At 42.0% G+C, this 26,597-nt stretch overlaps 1 protein-coding gene across 1 annotated transcript; it reads left to right on the top strand.

Moving 5' to 3' along the window:
* LOC115767908 lies at positions 1-25,955 on the top strand. The gene is made up of 6 exons (XM_030712281.1): positions 1-1,441; positions 21,757-21,875; positions 21,939-22,076; positions 22,140-22,713; positions 22,779-23,671; positions 23,738-25,955. The coding sequence occupies exons 1-6, from the start codon at positions 190-192 to the stop codon at positions 23,981-23,983; spliced, it is 3,222 nt and encodes a 1,073-aa protein (XP_030568141.1). The 5' UTR covers positions 1-189; the 3' UTR covers positions 23,984-25,955.
* The last annotated feature ends 642 nt before the right edge of the window (positions 25,956-26,597 follow it).

Genomic DNA, 26,597 nt, shown 5'->3' with positions numbered 1-26,597 from the left:
TAAAGAAAAAAGAGGAGAAAAAGCAAAAAGAAAAACAGTTCATTAACAGCGCGCATTACTGCGACGTCGCGTCGACGCCGACGTCGTCGTCGCATACGTGACAACGGCCAGCTACACGGCACAACAACAACAACAAGAGGAATAACAACAACAACAACAACTGCAGCAGCAGCAGCAACAGCTGTCAGGATGCCGCTCTCCCAGGGTTATTACATGAAGCCCTCGCTGGCACCCAAACGCGCACTGAAAGCGCTGCGCAAGGAGAATCAACAGCAACAACTGCAACTGCAACTGCAACTGCAACAGCAGCAGCAGCAGCAGCAACACTTGGGCGCTGCTGCACGGCCGCTGTCCAGCTCAACGCACACGCTGCACGCGCTGCTGCTCAACAACAACAACAACAGCAGCAACAACAACAACAACAACAACAGCTCGCAGCAGCTGTCCTTTCTGCTGGGCGAGTCCTTTGCCCACTTGGGCAGCCTGGCGCAGGCGTTTAATGTGTACGAGCTGATTGCCAGCCTGCAGCCGGACGGACACGTGCCGCTGGACAAGCTGGCGGTCTTGGCCAGCGCTCTCACCGCACACATACGCCAGCTGGGCGGCATTGTGGGCGTGGGCGTGCCATCGGCCAGCCAGGCGCTGGAGTCGAGTCGCAGATCCAGATACCAGCAGATGCGCCAGCACGTGGACATGTGGACGGCGCACACGCTGGGCTTGGAGCTGTTGCCGGGCACAGACTTGGATTTGCATGCGCCGACGCGAGAACTAAGCGTACCGAGTCCGGCGCTGAGCGAGGACTACGATCCGCTGCTGTGCCCGCTCTGCGCGGACATGCTGCGCGCTCCGGTGACGACCAATTGCGGGCACACGTTCTGTGGCCAGTGCTGCGAGGCGATCACGCAGTGCAACATCTGCCATGTCAAGTTTCCGCGCAGTGCTGAGCGTCTGCCGCAGGGCGTGGCCTTGACCAGCACCACCTCCTCCGCCTCCTCCTTCACCTCCTCCAACAGCAGCAGCAGCAGTCTCGGCCTTGGCCTGGGCCTGGGCCTGGGCATCGCCAGCTCATCGACGCGCTTCATGCCGGGCCTACCGCCTGCGCCCGTCAGCAGCAGCTTTCCCCATGGACTCGGCCTGCGTCTGGCCGTGCCCGCGCCCACCACGGTGACCACCACAACGGTGGCTTCGACGACAGCAACGGCCACAACGACCATGGCCTCCGGCAGCTCCGCGTCCGCCCTGGTGGCCGGCATGGGCGGCTATGCGCTGGGCGGCGCCAAGGCCATGAAGTTCATGCCGGACGTGCTCGTCAGGCGTCTGGTCGAGAAGTGGTGGGGCGCCGAGCTGCAGGCCAAGAAGATCATCGAGAAGGCCACCAGCTGCATGCATCTCAATCGCCTGGACGATGCGCTCAAGTTCTGCAATGCCAGCCTCGAGAAAGGTGAGTCTCAGCATAAATATATTTATACTTTGTGGGACATACTTTGGGAAACTTAACTAAATTCTCTTTAAACGGAAATTCAACTGTTTTGAATATGATGCGATTGTTTTGCACAGTGTAGCGAATGCACTGTGAAAATATTTGATACGAATTATAAACTTCTTAAAGATATATCTCTAGAAATAATAATGAACGAGGGCAGGGAAGGAAAGATCTCTTCGAACTGAGAACTTTTTAAACTTGCAATGTGCCAAAATCTTTATAGAAGATATATCTCTAGATATATATGTGCAGGGCTCTAAATCTACAGTTAGAAGCAGCTTCCTGTCTGGTTTTTCTAATTCTCGAGCCCAACTTTTGGTTCAGACCTTGATTTGTCTTTTAACCTGTTAATATTTCAGTCAAGCAATTGTTTTTAAACATACTATTGCCCGTTGCACTGAAAATATTGCAATACCCTCATATTTTCATATGCAAGTTATGGGCTAGATTCGATCTCTAGCCAAAATTGGCATCTGTCAATTATGGTTAGATAAATGCAAAGATTGGAGCCAAAGTTATTATAAATACTTTGGATCTACTTTGATCTGTTTTAAGGGTTTGTCATATTTTGAAACAAATCGTTTTTAAAAAGAATATCATTTATATTTTAAAGAACTTGTTTGGTCTAAGTAGCGATTTAGTATACATGGATTTGAACCAGCTTGTTACAGCTTGAAGCTCTCTAAAATTATACTCTCAAACATATCAAAAATGATTAGTTTCTTTTAATATTAATGCCTACAAATAAAGTCAAAAATAGAAGACAAAATGAATTACCTAACATAAGCACATTAATCATCAGTCAATTAAACTCTGGCACAATACCAAACATTTCGCTGAGTGTAGCAAATAGAGAGAGAGAAAATATATAGATAAAAATAAATATTATTGGTCTTGTCAAAATATTATTGGTCGCTTGTGTCTACGATGACAACACACTCGTGACTTTTAATGAACTCACATTGGGGCAGTTAAAAAAATGCAATTACTTTCCATTCGACACGCCTTTTCGCTCAGTGTAGCTTGTTTGGGTTTATATTTGATGGGTGCTCGGAAAATCAATAAAGAGGATAAACACACTGCTGACGTCAGCAGCAGGCGCTGAACTGTGCAACAGGTTTCCAATGGAAAACCCACACACACACACACAAATGCAGCGAGGCCCTGGCTTGGCCTGGCCTGGGCCACAGGTCGTATGCGCGATGCAGACAACAGTGGGACGAAGAGGAAGAGTTCAACCTTAGCATCATTTGTCAGCTGTTGTTGTTGTTGCTCTAATTGTATTGTTGTTGATTGTCCCCCTTCGCTCCCCTCCCCTCTCCCCTCCTCTCTTTCTCTGTTGCTCTGTGTGCCAAGGACTCAATTATTAAATATTTACGTCGCAAATTCAAAGTAAATAAAGCATGCCACAAATGCTGCGCTGTCAAAGGGGTGTGACAGTGTCAAGGCGTGGCTGGGCGGGAGTGGGGGTTGGGGTTGGGGACAGGCACTTGGGACAGCTGCCAAATTAAAAGTGTCTACTTAAGGGCCACAGCTACAACAACAACAACAACTACAACAACAATGACAACGACAACATCTCGAACTTTGAATTAGTTGGGCACACACTCCACGCCAAATTGCAGACAGATACTTTCAGGGGCCACTGTGCATGAATAATTGAGGCGCTGAGTCAACGCTTTGGAGGCATTTCCCAGTCGAACGTAGACAACACAACAACAACAACAACAAAAGAACAAGAACAACAACAACTACTGCCAAAAGACACCGAAATATCAGCTAATTAATCATTAAACGCGACACTTTTGCGCCCGAAGCAGTTCCACGAATAGTTCCCCAAAGCTGTTGCTTTTTTTTTGACTCATTTTCTTTCGATTTTTCTTTTTTTTATTTTTCCTTTGAAAAATCAGCGCAATACACGCACTTAGAAATCCATCAAACAAGCTGCGAAATACCAGGTCACAGACACTTGACTGGACGCCAGATGCCAGCCGGAACGTTTAGCGCAGCCAAATGGCAGCTGCCCAGGGGCGTGGTCGGGGTGAGGGGGGCGGTCCGGGTTGGGGCAATTGGCAGCCAACAGCTGATGGGCAATTTGCAGAAACACATTAAACACAAAAACTAAAATTAAGCAGATCAATTAAAGCAGGCGAATAAAAGTAGCTGATGGAAAAGAGGGAGGGGGAGGGAGATGGAAGAAGAGAGAGAGAGAGAGAGGAGACAGAGAGAAAAAACAGAGTGGTAGACATAGAGGAAGAGAGAGAGAGAGTGAGAGAGAGACATATAAAAAAAGAGACAGAAGTTGAGAGAAAAGTAGAGATAAAAAGAAATAAAAATAGAGAGAGAGAGAGAGAGAGAGAGACAGAGATAGATAGAGAGAGATAGAGATGGAGAGGCAGAGAGATAGAGATGAATATAGGGAGAGATAGAAAGAGAGACAGCGTGTAGTAGAGAGAGATCGAGAGATAGAGGGATCGCTTGATAGAGTTAAAGCGAGAGATAGAAGGAGAAAAGGGCAGATAGAGAGAGAGAGAGAGTAGACATATAAATAGGTATATGGATAGATATATAGATGGATATGAATGGATGGATATGTGTTAAATTTTGACAACTTTTGAGTTCTTAAAATGCTTTTAATGCCAATCAGCAAAAGTTAAACCTAAGAAAATATTTGCGAATGGCTTTAAACGAAATTGTGGCATAAATATTTGATATTTGATTTTTTCCCTCTGTTTTGGCCAGGCTGAGTAAGAACAAAAAGTTATTCGTTTTGCATTCAACTTGGCTAAGAACTGCAAACTGCTTTTTATGTTTACAAAGAGCAGTTGAAATAAATCAGCTTAAAAGAAAACAACTTTAGTTGAGTTCAGCTTTTGAGAGTTTTTCTCTTCTAACCTAACTCAATTTGTTGCCAATTTTATGTTGGCCTTCATCTGACTGAAGCTCGATTTGCCTTCTTCTTTATTTAGCTAGCATACTTAAATAGTTTGTACCTATTTCCATAATCTAGAAAGTCAGCCCAACTATTCTGTCTGCTCCAATTAATATCTAATCTAAATATAACACGTGAATAATATTTATTTAGTTGCTTTTGTGTTTCTTTTCTTGCTTTTGGCTAATTCCTAAATAGTCTAAATATTTAGTGGGTGTCTCTTGACTAGTCAGAGCGCAGCATTTGCCATGAAAAGAAGGGCGAGGGGGATGGGGAGGGGGGCAGGTGTGTTTTATGGCTTATGCCAAACTGTTGCGTGACTTTTGCGCCCACACAAAACTAAGAATCGGCCCGTGTTGCTTTCATAATTGTTCTTATCAGAGCACTGTGCTTTCCCCTTCTCTCTCTCCCTCTCTTTCTCTCTCTTTTTATTGCTGTTATTGTTATTGTTTATATAGTAAACAATTGTGATTCAATGTGCTGATTAGCCCAGCCAAAGCTGACGCATCATCACACGAGCTTTATGAATTCTGTTTACGCGGCCAAAAAACAAAAAAAAAAAGTTAAAAAAAATGCGACTTGGGCAATGAGAATTGCCAATTAAAGGCGCTCTAGAAGCTACTCACAAAACGCTGCTAAACACACGTAATCACACGCACACACGCACCCACACACACACCTTCGCACACACATCCTCGCACGCCCAAAAAGAATCCAATTGGAGCTAAGTTATTTTTAAGCATTGTTTGTTTTTCTTCATTTCTTTTATTTCCTCTTTATTTTTTTGTTCCCTCGCAATCAGTTATTGACTTTTGTGCTGATAAAAAAAATGTATCGAAATCAGGGCAGAAAAGAATAGAAAAAAATGAATGTATAAAATAAGCTGGGCATAAACATTTATGGCCAATTGTTGATAACCAAAGTGCGTAGTCATTGCGTTTAGACAAAGTCAATTGTAGAGCATGAATAAATTTGACAGCTGTCAAATACGCAGCGTTGCCATATCCGCCGCTAATTTGATGGCCACTCGACGCTGACACTGACAAGATCAAGCGCTGTGTGGCAAGCTTTAAATCCGCCCGGACATGAGTGCAACAGCAGCAGCTCCACTTGCCACACGCAAACACACACCACGCAGTCAGAAGTGTTTGCTTGGGCTTGGATGAGGCACTTAACAGCCAGGCACTAAATGAGCCACAACACGTGCCAGACATGAAGATAATCAACACACACACTTACACACACACACACCAAACACCAACAACACACACAAAAGCCACAAAAGATATACTAGATGAGTCGCCCACACGGAGCTGCTAATGTAGTCGTCGACCTCGTGCAACGCTGCCACATGTGGCATGGCGAATTTGCAATTACAGCGACTCGGTACACAACACAAATATACCACAAAAGAAGTGCAAGTGCCTTAACTCGACTAGCAGATGCCCTTTAATAGCAACAGAAGAGGGTTTTATGTTAATTGTTGCTTAAACCTTCTACCTCTGACAGAGCGTGGCTTCTACTGTTTAATATAAATGTTCACTTGTTTATAAATATTTAAAAATTTCACAGATTTCTCTTTTTATAAATTAGATGGCAAGACCTCTTCCCTAGCCTTAACAGCTGCTGCAAGCAGACAGTCTGGAAGATCTAGAATAAATAACTAAATTCTTCTAGAGTCGAAGTTCATATATTTGCTGAGAGTTAAGCTATAAATATGCACTTAAGGGTCTTCCGCTTCGGTTTTTACTATATCAATAAAATATATAAGGGTTCTCTTTTATAGCCACAGGGTATACACGACTTGACTAAGTGGAAAGAGTTGTTAAGGCGCCGCGAGGATCTGTGCTGTGGCCGGGGGCAAGCGGCAGGCGGCAGGAACAGTTCGTTTCAATATGCATAAACAAATTCATAGTGGTTGCTGTGTTGCAGTGTTGTAAAATGCCCACATATCATGCAATGTTGCGCCCCGTTTTGGCCTTTTAGTGGCCTCTGCACGCAGCGCCATTGTAATTTATGTAGATATAAGTATATATATCGCAGATCGTATAATTTGATAGCGTGCGCTGGGACTGACCGAAATGTGCATTAAATGTGAAAGTGGCTAAAAGAATTTAGCACGTGCCATGCAATCATTTCTTTGTTGGGAACTGTTGACCAACTGTTGGGAGGCCGGTTCCCACACTCGGCCATGTGGGCCGCAGCTTATTTTGTTTTATGTGGCTTAAATGTGGGGCGCGTTTAATTAGCGGCTAACTGAAATGATATTTGTACTTGCGTGGCATTCATTTTGCTAATGAGGTCACACAAATTCAAAGGAAAAGCTCATGACGACGCATTCATTAGGGCAAATGTCTCGTAATTGCACGTTTGATTGGACGCAAATTGAGTTAATGCGGGCAACTAACTAAGTTGAACTGTGTCGCCAAGAAATATCAAAAGAAATATTGATATAATTAGACAAAACAAAATGTGCGAGTGTTCACAAAATGTTTTTCACGCTGATAAGCGCGCAAAATCCTGAACTTGACCGCCTCTCTTTGCGCTGCTCAAATTTGATAAGCAACAATTATATAAATATCAAAGAAATACTAAAGAAATATTGATATAATTATAAAAAGGATCACAAAGTGTCGTTCATTCGAACCAAGCTGATTAGCGTCCAAAGCCCTGAGCTTCACCGCCTCTCTTTGCGTTTCTCAAATTTGATAAGCAACAATTATATAAATATCAAAGAAATATTGATATAATTATACAAAACAAAAGTCGCAGTGTTTACAAAATATCGTTTCATACGAACACCAAGCTGATTAGCGCACTTAGCCCTGAACTTGACCGCCTCTCTTTGCGCTTCTCAAATTTGATAAGCAACCAATATCATTGCACTTTCCATTAGCAAAGTTGTCTGGCAGTTGATGATTGCGCAACCAATGTGCGAACATCTCAAGGGCGTACCCTGAACTCGTGCGCTGGCCATAACCCAAATACATGTCTGATATGCCCGATTATCGTAGTGCGCACCAATACAGAAGTATACCCCTCCCTCCTTCCCCACTCCTCACACTGACTGTCAGCTGGAAGAAGCAAAAAAAGCCAACAGCTGATAAACGCGACTATCAAATTCATATTAGGCATATACGTAAATGGGCTCACATTTATGGCTGGGGCTGTGTGCGTATTTGGCTTAGAGGTCTCTCAACTTTGTGGAAAAAGTGTTTGTTTTTTATGGCCAGCACAGAAATCGCAGTACACCGCCCCGGCCCCACCACCCCTCCCTCGTGCTGCAATTATTCAAAGTGAGTGCACTAATTAACATTTGTTTTTGCCATTCAGTTTGTTGTTGTTGTTGTTTTTGGCTTTTTAATTAGACTGCTAGAGAGGTTGACGGGGCCTGGCGGGGGGAGGGTTGTGGGTTGGCAAAGGCCTTTGCTTTGTTTTTGCTCGTTGCGTTATTTATATTAACCAACTTTGCAATTTTTTTTGGTTTTGTGTTTTTTAATGCGCAGTTGAAGCAAAAAAAAAAAATAAATAAAAAAGTTCTTTGTGAAAGTGAACAAAGGCCTGTGCAGAAAGAGAGGCCGAGAGAGAGAGAGAGAGCGAAAGCGAGAGGGGGAGTGCAGAGACTCGGCGAAAGTTTAACGACCAACAAATTGACATGGCCTTGAGACAAAGCCAGTTGCCAGCCTCTTTGAGCCAAGCGCACAAAACCTAACTATATATATATATATATCTGTATCTGTATCATATCTATTTCTATATATATTCATCTATCTTAATCTATATCTAAATCTTTATACATATATATATATATATTTACATATATAAATATGTATCTATATCTATATATCTATATCTATATTTATATCTATATCTATATCTATATCTATATCTATATCTATATCTATATCTATATCTATATCTATATCTATATCTATATCTATATCTATATCTATATCTATATCTATATCTATATCTATATCTATATCTATATCTATATCTATATCTATATCTATATCTATATCTATATCTATATCTATATCTATATATATATCTATATCTATATCTATATCTATATCTATATCTATATCTATATCTATATCTATATCTATATCTATATCTATATCTATATCTATATCTATATCTATATCTATATCTATATCTATATCTATATCTATATCTATATATATATCTATATCTATATCTATATCTATATCTATATCTATATCTATATCTATATCTATATCTGCATCTATATATTTATTTTTATGTATGTACATATATATGTATCTGCATCTTTATCTATTCTATATCTCTCAACGCATCTAGTATAAAATTGTGTTAATTTTGTTGTTGTTGTTGTTGTTACTTGCTGCTGCTTTTGCGATTTGCATTGATTTATTTGTTGGGGCTCGTGTAGACGCCACATTGGATTTAACTTCTAGCCAGACGGTGCATTGCCGGCATTCCCGGCGTGCAGCTTGTAGATACTTTCGCTGTGGCATGCGGCGCCTTTTGGCTCTCAGTATGTGTCCCATTGCTATTTATTTGCCAGTTGCCACATTGGGCACATTTTTCAAATGCCAGCGCACATTTTTTCGTACTTTCACAGCGAGCTATGCAAAAAGCAACGAAGAATTTCTTTAATACAATCGAAATGAGACTCTTGGCCCAGAAATTGTTCAGCATAAATACTTATGCGGCAAGTGGACAAGTGGGCGTGGCAAGCAGTATCAAACTCAAACTAATTTTAGAATTGTAAGTACGCTTTCCTTTTCTCTAGCTTAAAGTTAACCCCAAAATATTCATCTGCTGCTTGTCAAAGCGACTGCAGATAATTTATAGACCCTTGACTAGAATCTTCACTTCCTGGGCTTATGCGGCATTAGGCAGGATTCTTGCCACGCCGTCCATTTGTTGCATAATGTAAAGATCGTATAATCCCAGCAAAGTCCCTTTTCATGCACAATAATAATAAAAAAATAATAGCAATAAAAAAAGTACAGCATAATAAGAGCCATAACTCGACGACACCAAAATTGTTGCCATAAAATGCTGCATGTTAATAATTGGCCACGCCCACTCGGCACGCCTTCCAGCTGAGATGGGCCGAATGCAAAATTCTGTCTGGCCAAGCGGAATGATGTAATAAGCGCTTGGCTCGTGTCTTTCTGTGTGTGTGTGTGCCACATGCATATCAATTGCGACACGGATATCCAGTTCTTACCCACACACAAACACACACACACACACAGACAGAGTTGCCATATATTGCGGCAGTTGGTTGTTGTTGCAGCTCGTGCGCCTTGTCTTAATTAAAACTAAATGGCAGCACATTATGGAACTGCTGGCAACCCCGCAACCCCTCGCGCGGGGGTGTATCAGCTCAGCGAGTCGCTCTGTAAAAATATTTGTTTGTTTATTCGTTGTTGTTGTTGTTGTTCGCTTTGTTGTAATTGCATAATGAGGTCCGACGGGCGCAACTTGTGCTGCAAAACAGAAAGCAAATGGCGTCTGGACGCGATTGAAGCTGAAGTTGGGGCAATTGCAACAACAACGGCAACGGCAGCTGCAACTTCAACTTCAACTGCAATTGTTGTCCTCATTTGCCAAAAAACAATACAACAACAGCACAAAATGCCAACAACAACAACAGTCTGGCAACTCTGGCGCATTGCGAGTGAGTCACTTGCTGTCAGATTTGCGCTTATTGCCTATTAAGTAATATTCTATTGTGAACTGTGAATTGCAATTGAAAATTCACTTTCAACATTTGTAAACAAAACACGACAGCAGCAACAGCAAAAACAACATGTGGATTACTCAATTGACTGCAGCAGCAGCAGCAGCAGCAGCAGCAGAGGCGGCAGCGCAGCAAAAGCAACAGCAGCAGCAGCAGCAAAAAATCAAAAGTAAGTCGCTCGCGCTCACACGTTGTGCTCTTGCTCTCGCTCTCTCTCTCTCGCTTGCTCGCTCGCTCGCTCCATGTGCTTTTGCAATGGCGCTCTCTTTGCCATTCACTGTGCGGCTCTCGCGAGCTCGTTTGAATTACAGTTATGTCATAGAACTTAGCTCGTAAGCAATGGCGGGCCACATGCAGCTGTTGTTGCTTTTGTTTCTGCTGTTGTGCGCTTTATCGCTGCTGCAACTGTAAACGATTTGACGGCAATCAGCGACGATTGCAATTGCAACAACAACAACAAACAGTTGGTTTTATATTGAGTAATAGACACGAGCCAAGGGGCCAAATAGAGCTGAACTGTGAGATCTAGCCAAAAAAACAAAACATTAGCCAAGTTCGCTGCCCTAGCACAGTGTTGGGCAACCGTAAAAACAACAAGCCCAACAATCGCTGGCATTTGCATTTTCATCTGTACAAACAACTGGGTAAAAACAGGCAATGCGAGTTCAAAGTGCAAACTTCATTGTGTACAAGCCGCAAGCGCCACACACACAAATACACTCACACACACACTGACACAGCCAAGTGCCATAAAAACAAGGGGAGTGGGCGTTATCAGCCTGGCAAAACGAAGCATTTCAATTTGCCACACAAATGAGCCATCAAATGGTCTACAACCACCACACACACACGCGCACACATACACAGGCTGTTAGCCTTAAGTTATGCAACAGTTGCCGCCGCCCACTGAAAAAGTAGCTAGAATTGCAGGTGGTTGTAAGAAGAAGAAGAAGCTCATGTAGCAAATTAAATTTGCACAAGAAAAGGTCATAAAACTTTTACCTTGAAAGGGGTCTGACAAAGGGCATTACGTATGCATTGAGAACATTTTGCGTTAACTTTTGCATTATATATGCTTACATAACATATGTAAATTAATTACATCACAACAGCACTGTTAACGCCGCTGACTGTGGCTAAAAAACTTAATTAGTTCTGCGCTGAGAAAGCTCCACGCGTCAGCGCAAATTGAAAAGAACGAACGGGAGATGAAGAGGAAGATGCAGCAACAGCCGCAGCAGCAGCAGCCGCAGCAGCAGCCGAAGCAGCAGCAGCGTAATAAACGGCAATTATACAACACTGCAGAATGACACAAGATATCAACAATCACTTTCGGCCGTTCGCTTGTTGCCAGCAGCTGCCAGTTGTTGCCACATTGTTGTTGATTATTTAATCGCAACAAAAAAAACTTATTACAAAATTGCCAAATTCACTGCTGCTCCAACTCAGCACTCGCCACTCCCCCCCTCCCTCCGCCACCCATTGCCTCTGCCAGTGCGCCTAAAAGGCAGGCGAGACGAAAAATTGAGCGCATTTACAAATCACGATTTAATTTTCAGTCGCCGCCGACGCAAAAAGTCAAGCGTTGAAATTGGCAACAAACAAATGAGCTGCAGCACGGCGGGCTGAGGTGGAAACGGCGTGAAAAAGACAAAAGGCTAAGACGCGCGCTGAACGAATGCTGGCTTAGAGGGGGAGGGGCGACCGCGGCGAGCTTTGGGCTTGGGCTTAACGTAACGAATTCAACAAAAAAAAAAACAACAAGAAAATATATAAAAACGATGACGACGATGGCCAACAGTTGGCTGCTGTCTGCTGCTGGACTTACATAACCAGAGCTCCACTTACCAAACAAACATAATAAAAATGACGTCGGGCAGCGGCAGCGGCCGACAGCAATGTTTAGTAATGCGACGTCAGCGTCGGCAGCGACTGCGACTGCGACTGCGGCAGCAACGTTTGACTTTGACATACTTTTTTGGTCGCAGTAACAAGAGCGGCAGCAGGCAACTGTCAAATTTTGACACAAGCTAAGCTTGCGCTCACTCTCTCTCTCGAGCGGCGCTCTCTCGCACTCGCTCTCTCTTAAAAAGTCTGGCGCGCCATGCTCTTTGGCCCTGTTGCTGTGGCCGTCGCTTGGGCAATTCTGCTGCACATTTTGTTCAGCTGCGCTCTTCATTTTTGACTTTTGCGCTTCCCGCACCGCCTGCTGTTGCACAAGCTGACGCTCACGCAATGCCATCAACAGCTCAACACCCGCCCGCTGCCGCCCCGCCGCGCCTCATTTTTGGCAGTTTTGCATAAAAAGCCGGTTTCGGTGTCAGTTTTTCGATTTTCGTTGCGTCTCTTTGCCAACATTAGGGGCTGTTCGCGCCTCTGTTGTGTTACATAAGCTCTCTTCCTCTCCCTTTCCCTCTCTTTGTTGGTCGAGCTGAGTCGCTGTTCGAGTCTCTGCAGCTGCCCAAAAATAGTTCAACATTAAAAATAGACGCTGCTGAAAGAATCAGACAGCCCCACGCTCCCCGCCTCGCCCCCCTTTTCACCAAACTGGTTCCATTTGTAGTTCACATTCATTTTAAGTGGATTATTGGGCGTCTGTCTTTTTTTTTCTGCTGGGCGTCTCAGAAATCAATTAACTGCGCGTCGCAAATGCCTGACCACAAGCCGGAAGTGGAAGTGTGTGTGCGCTTAAAAGAGTCACACCAGGCACACACACACAGTTACGCACACACACGCACGCAGAACATTTATCAAATGTCAACGTGAACATATGGCAAATGCCTGGGCAAAGTCAATACAAAGCATATGGCACAACAAGCGCGTGGGAGGGGGGGGGGGGGGGATTTGGCTCTCTGCTGCTAAGCAGAACCTACTCTCGACTGCACGACGCCCATGGCCCCTATCTGCAAGAGCCGGACTAATGCGCTGACAGTTGAGTTGTCCACAACAAAGGCCCCGTCTCTGCCCAAGCTGAAATGACAAACTGAATGCGACAAGACGAACTGTGTATACCCTTTCAAAAAACAATAGACATATACAAAAAAGAATACTCCATAAATCAAGTAAGACAGGATATACAAAATACAACTATAAAATAATTGATGTACTTGTTTTATGCTCTGCTTAGCAGCAAGTGCAGCAATAACAGAAATGTAGTTCATATGTGTGGGCGTGGCAAGTCGAGCAGCCGCTGCTAATCAGTGGAATGTTAACTTGTGTTGTTGTTGTTGTTGCTGTTGTTGTTGTTGTTGTTGTTGCCTGTGTGGGCTTTGAAGTTGTCGGCTTTGCGGGTCTTTGGCTGGCGTTGTCTCAAGTGCATAAGCTGCCTGGCTTAGCAACACACACACACACACACAACGACCATGCACAATGTAAAGCTGCCTGCAACAACAACAACGACAACAACAACAACAACTGCAATAACAACAACAGCGCACATTAAAAATGACCATAAAAATCAACTTGCCTTTAACTTACGCCCCGCCTAACATATAAAAAATTAAAATAATATAAAATATAATTTACATGAAACGGAAGCAAAGGCAACAACAACAAGAACAACAACAACAACAACAACAACAACAACTACAACAACAGCTAAAAAATGTGCAACTTTGTGGTAACGTGCCACGCGACGCGCGCCTTGGCCCGTTTAACCTTGAACACACAGCCCAGGCGTCGCAGCTGGCTTCGCTGCCGACGTCGCTGCCGACGTCGCTGCTTTTGCTGCTCATTGAAGCGATTTTTGGTGTTACTGTTGTTGTTTATTTCACGCTCGTTGTGCAGCTGGAAATTTGTGCGCTTCATAAAGTTCATTATTTTTGCGGCCAGTTGCAAATTTAACATTCGCAACAAAATATTGAAAAAAAAAATACAAATTTTTTGATTGCATTTGTTAACGCTACGAAACAAATATTGTTGTGTATTTACGTGTATTTAAATTGCCTACTGCTTATGTTGTTGTTGCTGTTGTTGCTGTTGCTGTTGTTGTTGCTGTTGTTGCTGTTGCTGTTGTTGCTTGAAGGTTGCGGCTAGCTGCGCAGCCAGCGCGAAGCGATCGAGGCTCGCTTATATAACAACTATTTGGAGATTGCTTTTATTTTGTGTATATATATTTTATATATTTTGGGCTTGTTTGCTTGGCTTACCTTGAATTCATTTTGCTGGGGGCCTCAGCCTGAAGCGTAGTTTAAGTGCGACTGTGTGTGCGTGTGTGTGCCTGCGTGTGTGTGTGTCTTGCCTGACACAGACAAGACCTCCGCACACTTGCCAAATGACGCATACGCCGCGTTGTACGCGCCGCTCAACTCTTCTATTTTTTTGGCTGGCAAATAAAACTGCGTCGCTAAAAAATGGAAATACACGACAGGCAGCTGACAGCGAGCAGCAGTTGGGCGTGCGTGGGTCAATCACCCAGACCACAGGGAAAAACTCAGACGCAAATCAAATGCAGCTGCCTACCACCCCTCCCCCTCTCGCTCCCGCCCACTCTGCCGCTCACTGGAGCTGAAGCTGAAGCTGCTTGCGTCTATTTTGCGCTTTGTGCGTCAATTGACAACTTTATGAGCAGCGCTTAACCCACGCAGCTGGCCATTGACGTTAACGTTGAATCCTGAACCCGCAAAACGTTAACGTGGCACGTGACCCCATTGCCCCTGCCTCTGCCCCGCACAGCAGCACAACCCGCGCCTGCTGCCAGCTGCCACAATCTTTACGCTTCGCTAAAGCTAAACAAGAACGTCAAAGTTGCAAAAGAAAACAAGTAAGAGGTTCTAGTCGGGAGCTCCCGACTAGGGGATACCCTGAACCCTCTTCTTCCAACATCAAATGCATATATGTTCTATTTTATTAGCTATATGTCAAGTCTGGTGACTCTAGCTCTTATTATTTACCAAAATTGCCCCAAATCAGAATATCGATATCGATTTTTATCGATTGCTTGGAAACGGAGTAAGTTATCGATTATCGGAAACAAACTCGATCTGCGGGAACTAGGAGCACCTACATCTAAAATTTCAAGTCTCTACGGACAGACATACAGACGGACATGGCTAGATCGACTCGGCTATTGATGCTGATCAGGAATATATATACTTTATGGGGTCGGAGAAGCTTACTTCTGCCTGTTACATACATTTGGCTTTCGCACAAATACAATATACCCTTATACCCATTTTTGATGGGTTCAGGGTATAAAAATGAAGTTAACCAAGACGAAGTTTGGATACGCTAAGAAACAGCTTTCGCTGAGTCCTTGGATTGTTAACAATAATAATGTTATTTTAATTGATAATGTAAATGTCAATAATGTTATTGTCCATAATATTTATAGTAAGAATCATGTCTGCATATAGAAAACAATTGGTTCCTAGTTTCCAGCTTTAGATTTGCTCTGTGAAGCTGGTTTTCCACCTATACGAAATTTGGTTTTGGCTTAGGTGTATATTTGTTAAATTTAAATGAAACAATTTAATTTCTAAATATGCAATTGCCCATTGCACTGAAAATATTGCAAGTCGTAAATATTTTCATATACGAAACGTGGGCTAAATTAGTTCCTCACCCGAAATTGGCATCTGGCAAATATTTTTGGACAAATGCAATGATTGTGGGCCAAGTTATGCTTTGCGGCTGGAACTAACTATTTATAAATATAAATAAAATACGATTTGGTTCGGGTTTTGCTTCAGTTTTGTTTTAATAACTGATTTGTGCTTAGACTCAGTTAAAAAAAATAAATATAAGGGAATTCCAGCTAAAACCCGTTTTTGCAGCCTTTATAAAAATGTTGTATGTAAGACTTAATATCAAACTTATTTATATATTTATTTCTTTATTTATTCATGTATTTAGTTATATATTTATTAATTCATGCTGTAATTATATATTTGTTGAAATGTTTACCTATTTATTTATTTTTTATATATTTTATTTATTTATTTATTATATATTAATTTATTAGATATTTACTTAGCTATTTATTGTATTTTGTTTAAATTAATTTATTTCTTAATCATTTATTTATGTATATGTACATATATTTATTTATTTGTTTATATATTTTCTTATTTATACATTTACTTGTTTATTTAGTTATTTGTATCTTAACTTATTTGTATACATTTATTTATTCAGTTATTTACTCATTCATTTATTTATATATATTCCCCGAGCAACATGCTGAGTATATAGTCGCAGCTACCCTCTCTTGCTGTGTGGGTTATTTAAACAGAGCTAAAACGGAAATGTAGCATTTGCTGCGTTTGTCGCTTGTTTCCCTTCTCACTTCCTGCGTTGACGTTTTCGCAGTCAGTGGTGGGCGTGGCACGGTGGCAAGGTGGCAAGGTGGCACGGTGGCAAACATGACGCAAATGGAGTGCAACGCAGTTGAGCAACACGAGCCGAAATGATGGCAATAAAATTATGGCGCACACGACTTTAAAAATTCCATTAAAAGAGAATTGCGAATTGCGAACTTGATTTTCCACACGCGTCACTTTTAAGCTTATTTTATTTATTTTCATTTGATATTTCTTACGGAATTTTCGCCATTTCACATTTGTCAATTTGAATGCCGTGAAATGTGCACAAATATTTTGATGCACAGGTCGAAATTGTTTTGTGCATAAAATACGCATACGCAGCGTGTGCCGCAGCTGAAAAGTTTGTCCCCCGTTGACTGTCCTTGTTGTTGTTGCTGCTGTTGTTGTTGTTGTTGTTGTTGCTGCTGCATGTCAGCATTCGCATTTTCACGAGATTTGTCTCTAGCGAGAAAACATAATTAATGGTCTCTTTTAATTCGGCCGCAAATGAAACGTTTAATAGCCGGCAATGCTCGAGCCAAGCAAACAAAGCGTCCCATTTCCTGTTTAACAATGCCAATGCGAGGCATTCTCTGTCTCTAGAAATTGCATATATTACTATTTATTATATCAAATATACCCTGTAATTACGTGTGCAAGCAAAGGCGTTGTCTTCAAGATAGAAATCTCATTTATTTTATTCGCAAGAATTGCCGAACTTTGCAATTTATTCTAAATATAATTTTTTATCTTTCCTCTCTCTCTCACTCTCTCTCTCTCTTTCTATCTCTTTCTTCCACTCTAGAATCTTATAATATTCAATAAGGATTTATATTGAGCCTGTTTAGTCCAAATTTGAATAATTTAGAGAATGTTTCTCCAATTTGACTTAGTAATAAAATATAATATAATAATATAAATCAATTAATATTCACAGTTAAATTAATTTAAATTATAAAAAATTATTTTAAAAATTCTACAAATTTTTTAGTGAAAGTTGTTTCCAAAACTATTTTATGCAATTGAAAGCTGCGATAAATACCTTGAACTATTCTTTCATCTCTTTGGTGTAATATATTCTAAGTTACAGGGTATTTTCTAGTCACACACTATTTGTTAAACAGCAATCCATTTGAAATTCAATTTTGTTGCCTCAAACTAATGTCTGCTTGTGCCATAAAACAAACGCAAATTAACTTTAGCCGCACATCTAGCAGAATATTTTATTGAAACGCTCGCTTGAACCGCAGCAAATCGAACGAAAAACACCACAGGAATCTCCAATGCAACAACAACAACATCAACAACAACAATAACAACAACGACAACAAAGAGTGTAATTTGAAACGCATAAAATTGGTTGCCCTGCGGCCTGCAGCTTCAGTTTCAGCTTTTCAGCGCCTTTTGCTGGGCCTTTGTCTTTTTATGCCCTGAACCCATTGAAAATGGCTAAAACGGGTATATTGTTTTTGTGCAAATGTTTGCAACAGACAGACGGCAGCATATTCGTAATCTCGAGCTGCAAGAAGAACAAAGTTCTTATAGCCTTGTCCGTCTGTCTGTCTGTCCGTAAATGTAATTGAATTGAACTGAGCATTTATATTTCCTTGATAGCCGTTGTATCTCTGATATCTCTCAACTGATATCTCTCGATTGAAGAATATAAAAGCTAGAAACAGCAAACTTGCTTTGCGTTCTCTCGTATAGCCTAAACAGCTTACAAATATTTCCCTCTGTCTGTTTCTCGAGTTAGTTGAAGCATAACTTGAATATTATAGAGGAAGGATGCACTAAACTTGATATGTAGAGCATATAAAGATGAATCATGCTTTAGTTTTTAAATAACTTTCAACTTTGCCAACCAAACTTGTTTTTTAGAATATTTAGTCTTGCGCTTTGCAATATACACAATTCAAATGTGTGTCTGCTTTAAGTCCAGAAACTTGCATTAAGATCGGACTTTAAACAGCGAAGTTATTGCAGAATGCCTTTAGCATAGTGTGGTGCATTGGCAAGAAGAAGCACAGATGCAGTGTGTGTGTGTGTGAGTGTGTGTGTGTGTGAGTGTGTGTGTGTGTGAGTGTGTGTGTGTGTGTGTGTTTGTGTGTGTGTGTGTGTGTGTGTGTATGTGTGTGTGGAAGATAGCTTGACGTACGCTGGATTCAGGGTATCTCCTTGTCGGGATTTGTCGACTTGAGGCACTTTTGCTCGTTTTATTTGCCTGGCCCAGTAGCTCCCTTAACAAGCCCCCAAACAGTCGCTGCCCCCGCCCCTTCGCCCCGCGCTCTGCCCCGCCTCCTTGTATTACGGCGCAATTTTATGGGCATTCAGTTTGGTATTTGGGTCAGTTCAGCTCCAGCTTGCGCTCGGTTGCCTTTAGCTGTGCGTGTGTGCGTGTCTGTGTGTGTGTGTATGTGTGTGTGTGTATGTGTGCGAGTGTGTCTAGTGTGTGTGTGTGTTTGCATTGTGCCAGGCAATTTGCACAGCATAATCAAAGCCAGGCAATGCCCAGCGCCGGAGCATGCGGCGTATACGCAACGTTTATTTTTAGCAAATTGTTTAACGACGTTTTTTATTTATTCATTTAATTTTTTTTTCTGCTCGTTTTTCATTTGTTTTTTTGCTCTCAGTTTAGGCACAATTAAGTTTCGCATTGACGAACAGCATAAAGCACGCTGAGATCTATGCGAAAATCTAGATAATAAAGCGGAAAACTCCGGGAAAACTGTTGCCGGGTTTGATTGGCAAATGAAAATGAAGCGTCTGCTGGCTTTTATAAAGAATAAATGTATTTAGTTTTTGTTTGTTTTTGTGGCTTATGCAATCTGCAAGTGGCGGCCACTTGTCAACGCGAGAAGAACGCGAATTTCGCGAAATCATTTTTAATGTACGTGACGAAATCTGATTTCAATGCAGGCCAAGAAAAATACAAGCGCACAGATTGATATATATGCATGATATACAATATATATATATATATGGGCTATATATACGATATATGGCACAAGTAGCTGCAGCCAAATGCAATTTATCAACAGTTGGGCTTAAATTGTCTGCAGCGTTACGGAAAAATGATCAAGCGAAGGATGCGAGGGAGTCTCTCTGTGTGTGTGTTGTGTGTGTGTGTGTGTGTGTGTTGTGTTGTTAGCTCTGGCGTTAAATTCTCTAATAAGTGCAAATTGACAACAACAACAACAACAACAACAACAATGTTGCATGCGGCCTTTTGCATTTTAATTGAATTCTTGCTCGAGAGCTTGTAAGCAATTGCGTCTATAAAGTATTCTATCGAACGGGAAGTCAAATGCTGAACGTGGCGGCTTTAGCAATGAGATATATATATGGTATATATAGTACCAATATATATATATATATATATATTCTATATTCTATACAGCAACTGTTGGCCCGCAGCTGAGCACGTTGCCAGCTGTGTTTCTTGATAGGCAACTGAGCTTTGTTTTCAATTATCTAGTATTATTATTATTTTTCTTGCTTCTTTTTCTTTTTGTGTTTTATATGTTCTCGATTGCCTAACGTTGGCATAACGGTTAAGATAGTAGCGCAGTTCTGCTATAAAACAAATTAACTTGGCTGAAAACAATAGAGTTCCAGGAAATGAAAGCAATAAGGGAAGTAGAGACATTTTTGCATTTGCAAGAATGAAATGCTGACAAAATAAACAAGTTTTTTGTATATTAAAATATAATATATGGTATATATATAGTTTAAAGTTGAACACATTTAAAGCCATTTATTATTTTAGTTAAGTTTTTTTCTATTTATAGTATGTTTTTTTTTATGTTTTTATTGCTTAGCTATTAATTTATTACTCTTAGCCTTTCGTGACAGTTTTTAATGGCTTTTAAATTATATTATGCTCTAAGAGCATCCATTAAAATATCTGATATATATGTATATAAGCGCTATCTCTGGACATTCTTCAGCAGAATCTATATAATTAAAACGCCAAACTAATTGCTGTAAAGGCAGTCGCAATGGACCTTGCATAATTCCTATGGCACAAGCACTTACTTAACTCACATCCCCAATTAACCTGCCTTATCTGGCTTGCTATTATCACTTTGCTACACACACACACACAGACACACACGCACACACTCGCACACACTTGACATCAATTTGGGGCAGCAAAAATATTGACAAACATTTCGAGTGAGCGTTTTACATAACCGAAACATAAGCAAAAACATGGTTAACACTCGAACAACAACAACAACGACAACAACTTTGTAGACATCATTATGTAGCCCATTGAATGTTGCATGTTGCTGCGGCAGCAAAATGCAAATCTTGCATCCGAAGCTGGCGATGAGCAGCGGCTGCATTTGGCTATTGGCTGATATGTAATCATTTTTGCGACAATTTGTTTAGCAATTGCAGCAACAACAAAAAACAAGAGGGCCAACAAACACACACACATACGCAACACCTTTATTGACAACTACGTAGCGCTGCTTGTTGTTGCGCTTGTTTTTATGTTGCGTAATGTTAGGCTACATAATCGCGTTTTTTAACAGACGCGTCAGCAGCCGCTGCTCGCCGCTCTTAGCAGTTAACAGCGCAAGAGCGCGCGCATACTAAAGAGTTAACATTGTAAATTTCATATGCGCACGCTCTTAAAATGTTAACGCGTGCTGCTTAAATGTTGCCAGCAACATGTCATGTTAATATCGCTAGCAACATTTTCAGCAAGCATAGCTGTTAAAGTATTGCATCTTTGAGCTATGTTAATGTTGTTCTTGTGCTTGAAAGAGTTGTGCTCTTGACAAATTTGCACCAACCAATGCAGGCGCGTGCCGTGCATTAACAGCGTCTGTTAGCTGGCACTGTTAATGTTAAGCAGCAGTCTGCAGCGCTGTTTGCATTAGCGCCTGCAGCGAACGTCAACGTCAGCGTCGACAGCGAACTAATTGTAGAATTTGTGCGCGTGTTGGCCGTCGCCTCAGTGGTGGGCGGATGGGTGGGTGGCTGGCTGGCTGGTTGGCTAGTTTGTTTTGGCTGCTGAGGTAAACACATATATATTTATATATATAATTGGCTAACAAGTGCTTGCCAAGCGATCGCGCCTCCATAAGATGTTGACGAGCGGCATCTTTTTGACATTTTCATTTACAAAAGCTGACATTAAGTGTGTGATTTTCACAATTTTCATGATTTTCCTCATTTTCATGTGTTTTACAGCGCAGCAATTAAGCGCCAATTAGCAAATGCTTTTGATTTTCCTCCTCATATATTCTCTAATAATTTTCTTTGGTCTTTCCTTTTTCGTTTGCAGCGCCGAGCAACTTCAAGAGTCTCTGTCTGCGCGCCGAGGTGCTGCTGAAGCTGAGCCACTATCAAAGCTCCCTGGCGGACATTGAGAATGCGCTGCGCACGCGCTGCACTTCGCCCAAGGTGAGCTACTGCTTGACTACAGTGAATAGACGCTATAATGAATACTCTCTGTGCAATTTGCAGGCACACTATTTGCGCGCCTTGGCGCTGAGCGGCTTGGGTCGACTGGAGGATGCCCTGTACAATGGCTTTCTGGCCATTTGCCTGGACAAAAACACAAATCTCAGCAACTCGGAAATCTTTCAACATGATCTCGCCAAGGTGTGTGGGCCTATATAAGGCTGCCTTGATCAACTTTTGCTCATATCTCTTTGCCCTTTTCAGATACTGCAACGTCTCCTGGCCCAAACGCCCAAAAGTCGCGCAGCGATTGAGTCGCTGCCGCCGTCGGCAGCGCAGCTGCAGCGCAGCTATGCGGTCGCCGCCAAGGCGCCGTACGCGCTGCTCTGGGAGCAGATGCGCCGGCGCAGGAAACAGCATCATCATGTGCATCTGGACGATGTCGAGGATGAGTTCGGCCTGAGCTGCGAGAAGGACTACGACAACTACATCATGGCCGACGAGGAGGAGGTTGAGGTCGAAGTGGAGGAGGAGGAGGAGGAGGCGGCGGCGGCGGCGGCGGAAGAGGCCCAGCTGCAAATGGATGGCGATTTTCTGTTCCCCAGCGCCCTTGACTATATCGATCCGCGCAACGTCTACGAGCAGCTGCACAGCGCCAAGCAGTTCGAGCTGCAGGCGCGTCGGCATGCCAATCGCAAGCATTGCCGCAGAAAATGGGCCGCGGCACAGGCGGCGGGGCAGCTGCCACATGTGGCAGCCGGCTGCGAGACGCGACGCTGCAGCCGCTTGCTGAGCGGCGTGCTCGAGCGCACGCAGCAGGAGATGCAGCGACTGAGAAGTGAGTTTGGCTTATATCCCATGCTGAGATAAATCTCTATTAAGATCAATCTCCGTCTGTTCCAGAGCTGGATGGGTCGGAGCAGCGGCAGCTGACCGCCGTTGGGGGCCAGCTGATCGATGCGAGCGATTTTGATTGCGTGCTGTGCTGCCGGACGCTGTGGAAGCCGGTGGTGACGCCGTGTGGACACACCTACTGTCTGGTATGCTTGGATCGTTGCATGGATTACAACTCCTCGTGTCCATTGTGCATGTCACCACTTGTGGAACTAAATGTCAATAATAATCTGTATCAGGGCTCATCCTCGCCAGTACCCTTTGCGCTGGCCAAGCGGCCAGTTACGAAATTCCTAGAAGCCGCAATGAAACGATTCATTCCAGACCACTACGAGGCGCGCTTTCGCCAGGAAATCGATCAGGAGCCCTCGGTGCCGGTATTCATCTGCACCGCGGCCTTCCCATCGGTACCCTGTCCGCTGTTCGTCTGTGATCCCCGCTACCGGCTGATGGTGCGGCGTGCCCTCGAGTCCGGCGACAAGACGTTCGGCATTGTCCAGCCGCACAGCGGCAAGTCCCGATACTATGATGTCGGCACCATATTGGACATAAGGGACTGTGTCCTGCTCGGCGACGGTTGCTCCATACTGAGCACCATCGGCTGCAAGCGCTTCAAGATACTCGCGCGCAGCGAAAAGGATGGCTACGAAACGGCCAAGGTGGAGTACATATGCGATGAGCCGATTGCCATCGATCAGGTTCAATCTGTGGCTGCGATGCAGTCCCTGGTGCTGGCCAAGGCGACCGGCTGGTTCGAGAGCCTCAGCACCGAGCAAAAGCACGAGATACTCCAGAGCTATGGCCAGATGCCGCCGCTCGAGCACAGCTGGCAGCTGATCGCGGACGGGCCCGCCTGGGCCTGGTGGATCATTGCCCTGCTGCCGCTCTCCCAGCAGCTGAAGGTACGTAGCCTCACATATTGATCCTTGTTTGAGCTTCAGCTAATATTGTTTTATTCCATTTTGCAGGTGGACATACTGGGCACCACGTCGCTAAAGAAGCGTCTGCGCGCCATTGACAAGACGCTCGACTATCTGCGCGAGCTGAGTCAGCCGCAGCCGCAGCAGCAGGCGCCGCAGCAGTCGCCGCAGCAGCCGCACGATCTCAGCCTGGACTGCGAGGAGCAGGTCGCCGACGAGGCCGCAGCCGGTGTTGGTGTGGACGAGTGCTGCCTGTACGGCGAGTCGCACACCGACGAGGAGTTGCTGCTGTAGTGCAGCCCGCCTAGCTGTAGCTCCAGCAGTAGCTCTAGCAGTAGCAGTAGCTGTAGCAGTAGCAGTAGCTGTAGTTGTAGTAGTTGTAGTGAGTGTGAAAAGCGTTTCTCAATATGGTTAAAGCGAGCGTAAATTCTGTGTCTAAGCCATTCGTATTACACGTTACTGTTATCCTAGGGGCCAAAACGAAAGATATAATAACTTAGCAGAACCAAATTATCAGTAGACGAAACTGTAACTGTAACTGTAACTTAGAACTGTAAACTGTAAACTGTAAACTGTAGCTATAAAATGTAAACTGAAAACTGTAAGCTTTACAGATGTTAACTGAAAACTGTAAACTTTAAAGTGTAAACTGAAAACTTTAAACTGTAAACTGAATGTGTGTAAAAGTTGAACTCAATGTGTAGCTTATGAAAGAGATTTACAACAAAAATATATATATATATGTATCTATAGTTATGTATATATAATACACATACAATCAAAAGTCGCCCCTAACAATCTAGAGAGCCCCCTAATTTCCTGTTGAAACCAACCAAAAAAAAAAAAAAAAAAACGAAAACGAACCACATTCCACAAAATGAAAAAGAACATAAATCTTTGTACAGCAAATACTTCTCTGCAGCAAAAAATATCTTCAACAACAACAACTCATGGTTTCTACAAGAAAACACACAAATTTTAGAAATAAATTAAACAACAAACAATACCAAAACTTTGTAAAGGCCAACAACATACACCACAAAAGAAAAAAAAAGAAGAGAAGTAGTTAAAGAGAACTCGACTCAAATGAAGAATTGCAACTTTTCTGGAGAAAAACTGAATATAAGAAGAAGAGCAGAGAAAACTCTTTCGGGAGTATTTCTTGATTTATTTAAGTATAAGCGGCTGGAACTATAAGACAATCTGCAACATTTTTTTCTTATTTTGTATGACTAAAAATAATAAAACTAAATAAAGTATAAATAAAAGAGGAACGAGGAGCAGCTCATAACTAGCGTGTAGTTAGAATTCATGTGGAAAATGCAATTTAATTTTCTTCTGTTAGCTTTCAATTTATAAGTCAAATTTTCCCGCTACTCTCTCTGTCTCTATAAACACAAGCACTCTCTCTCTCTATCTCTCTCAGTACATGTTTTAATTAAGCTATGATATGCGTACTATCCAAATTATATATATATATATATATCATATGTATGCTCACCTATATACCTATATATATGTATATATATTTGTATGTGTATGCCAATCAAAAGGGATTGACCGGCTAATGCTAATGCTCTTTTTCTGTATTTGTATCTGTAACAAACTTATTATATATATATATTTAAACTGTATCTGTATCTGTATCTAAAGTCCGCATTCCTATAAACGAAACACACACACACACACACATACACACAAACTTTAAATAGTTATTGAATTAATTTAATTAGCCTTAAGCCTCATCAAGCCTCATTCAATTTTTGTATTGTAAAGCAAATGAATTTTAAAAACAACAATTTGCTTTGCCAGTCAGCTCACATCAACCGATACATAAACATATATATATATATATATATATATATATATATAGATATATATATGTGAACTTGTATATAGTTAGGACTTTGTTGAACCACGCCTTATAAAGCATAAACAAGCATATTTCTTATATGATCACGAATTTAATTTTTAGCACACACCCACACACACACAGACACAGACACACACACACATTAAGCAATTAGCTATGTAATTTTATACATAATATTAATCATTTTTGTCAGCTAAGTTTTGAAATATTCAACATAATTTGTAAACGTTTTTTGTGTCTAATTTATAACGAAAAGAGTAAGAAACAGTAAAAAAAAAGTATATATAAAAAATAAATGAATATCTGAATATATAAATACGATATGATCTATGATAAACGATAGCTCAGTTCTATGTGTGTGCAACAAATTTTTGACTCGTATTTCTTTTCTTTTTATTCGAATGTCCAATAAAACGAAATTTACAAAACAAAACGGAAACACTCCAATTAAAATCTAGTTTTACAGTTGCATCTTGGTTTTTCTTTTTCGCCTAATGATATTGCAATTCGATTCGCAAATAGCCTTCGGCTGCACTTTGAGTTCAACGATACCAAAACTTCAATAGATCTCAGTTCAGGCATACGATTTACTGGCAAAGCTCTATAAATATTTAACACTTGCTCCGATCTGTTTCCATCTTACCATATGCAATTTCAATATATCCTGTCTTGCATAAAATGCATAAGACCTCAAAACACAAAACTACTCTCGCAGTGCACTCTATGCTAATTCCTGGAATTACGTAAGCATATTATACATACGAAATTTATAGAGCCAAATCTGGCAAATGGAAATCGAGCAACGCGTGAATTTGAATCGATTAATTGATATCCCACAACAGTTCAGTCAACAAATCCGTGAATCTCCGTGAATCTTATAGACTAGGTTTTTTTATGCTCTTATAACTCGGTCGGTTTCTTCAGTTCTCTCACGAGCTTGTACGTCTTAAGAGCTGAGCTCCGCATATGAAATATTCATAGCACAGATTTGCGTACGCATAAATACATAGAAGATATAGACATAACAACTCTTAG

Source organism: Drosophila novamexicana, unplaced genomic scaffold (genome assembly GCF_003285875.2).
Source record: "Drosophila novamexicana strain 15010-1031.04,08,12 unplaced genomic scaffold, DnovRS2.1 tig00000009-arrow-pilon, whole genome shotgun sequence".
NCBI lineage: Eukaryota > Metazoa > Arthropoda > Insecta > Diptera > Drosophilidae > Drosophila > Drosophila novamexicana.
This window is presented reverse-complemented; position numbering and strand designations above follow the sequence as displayed.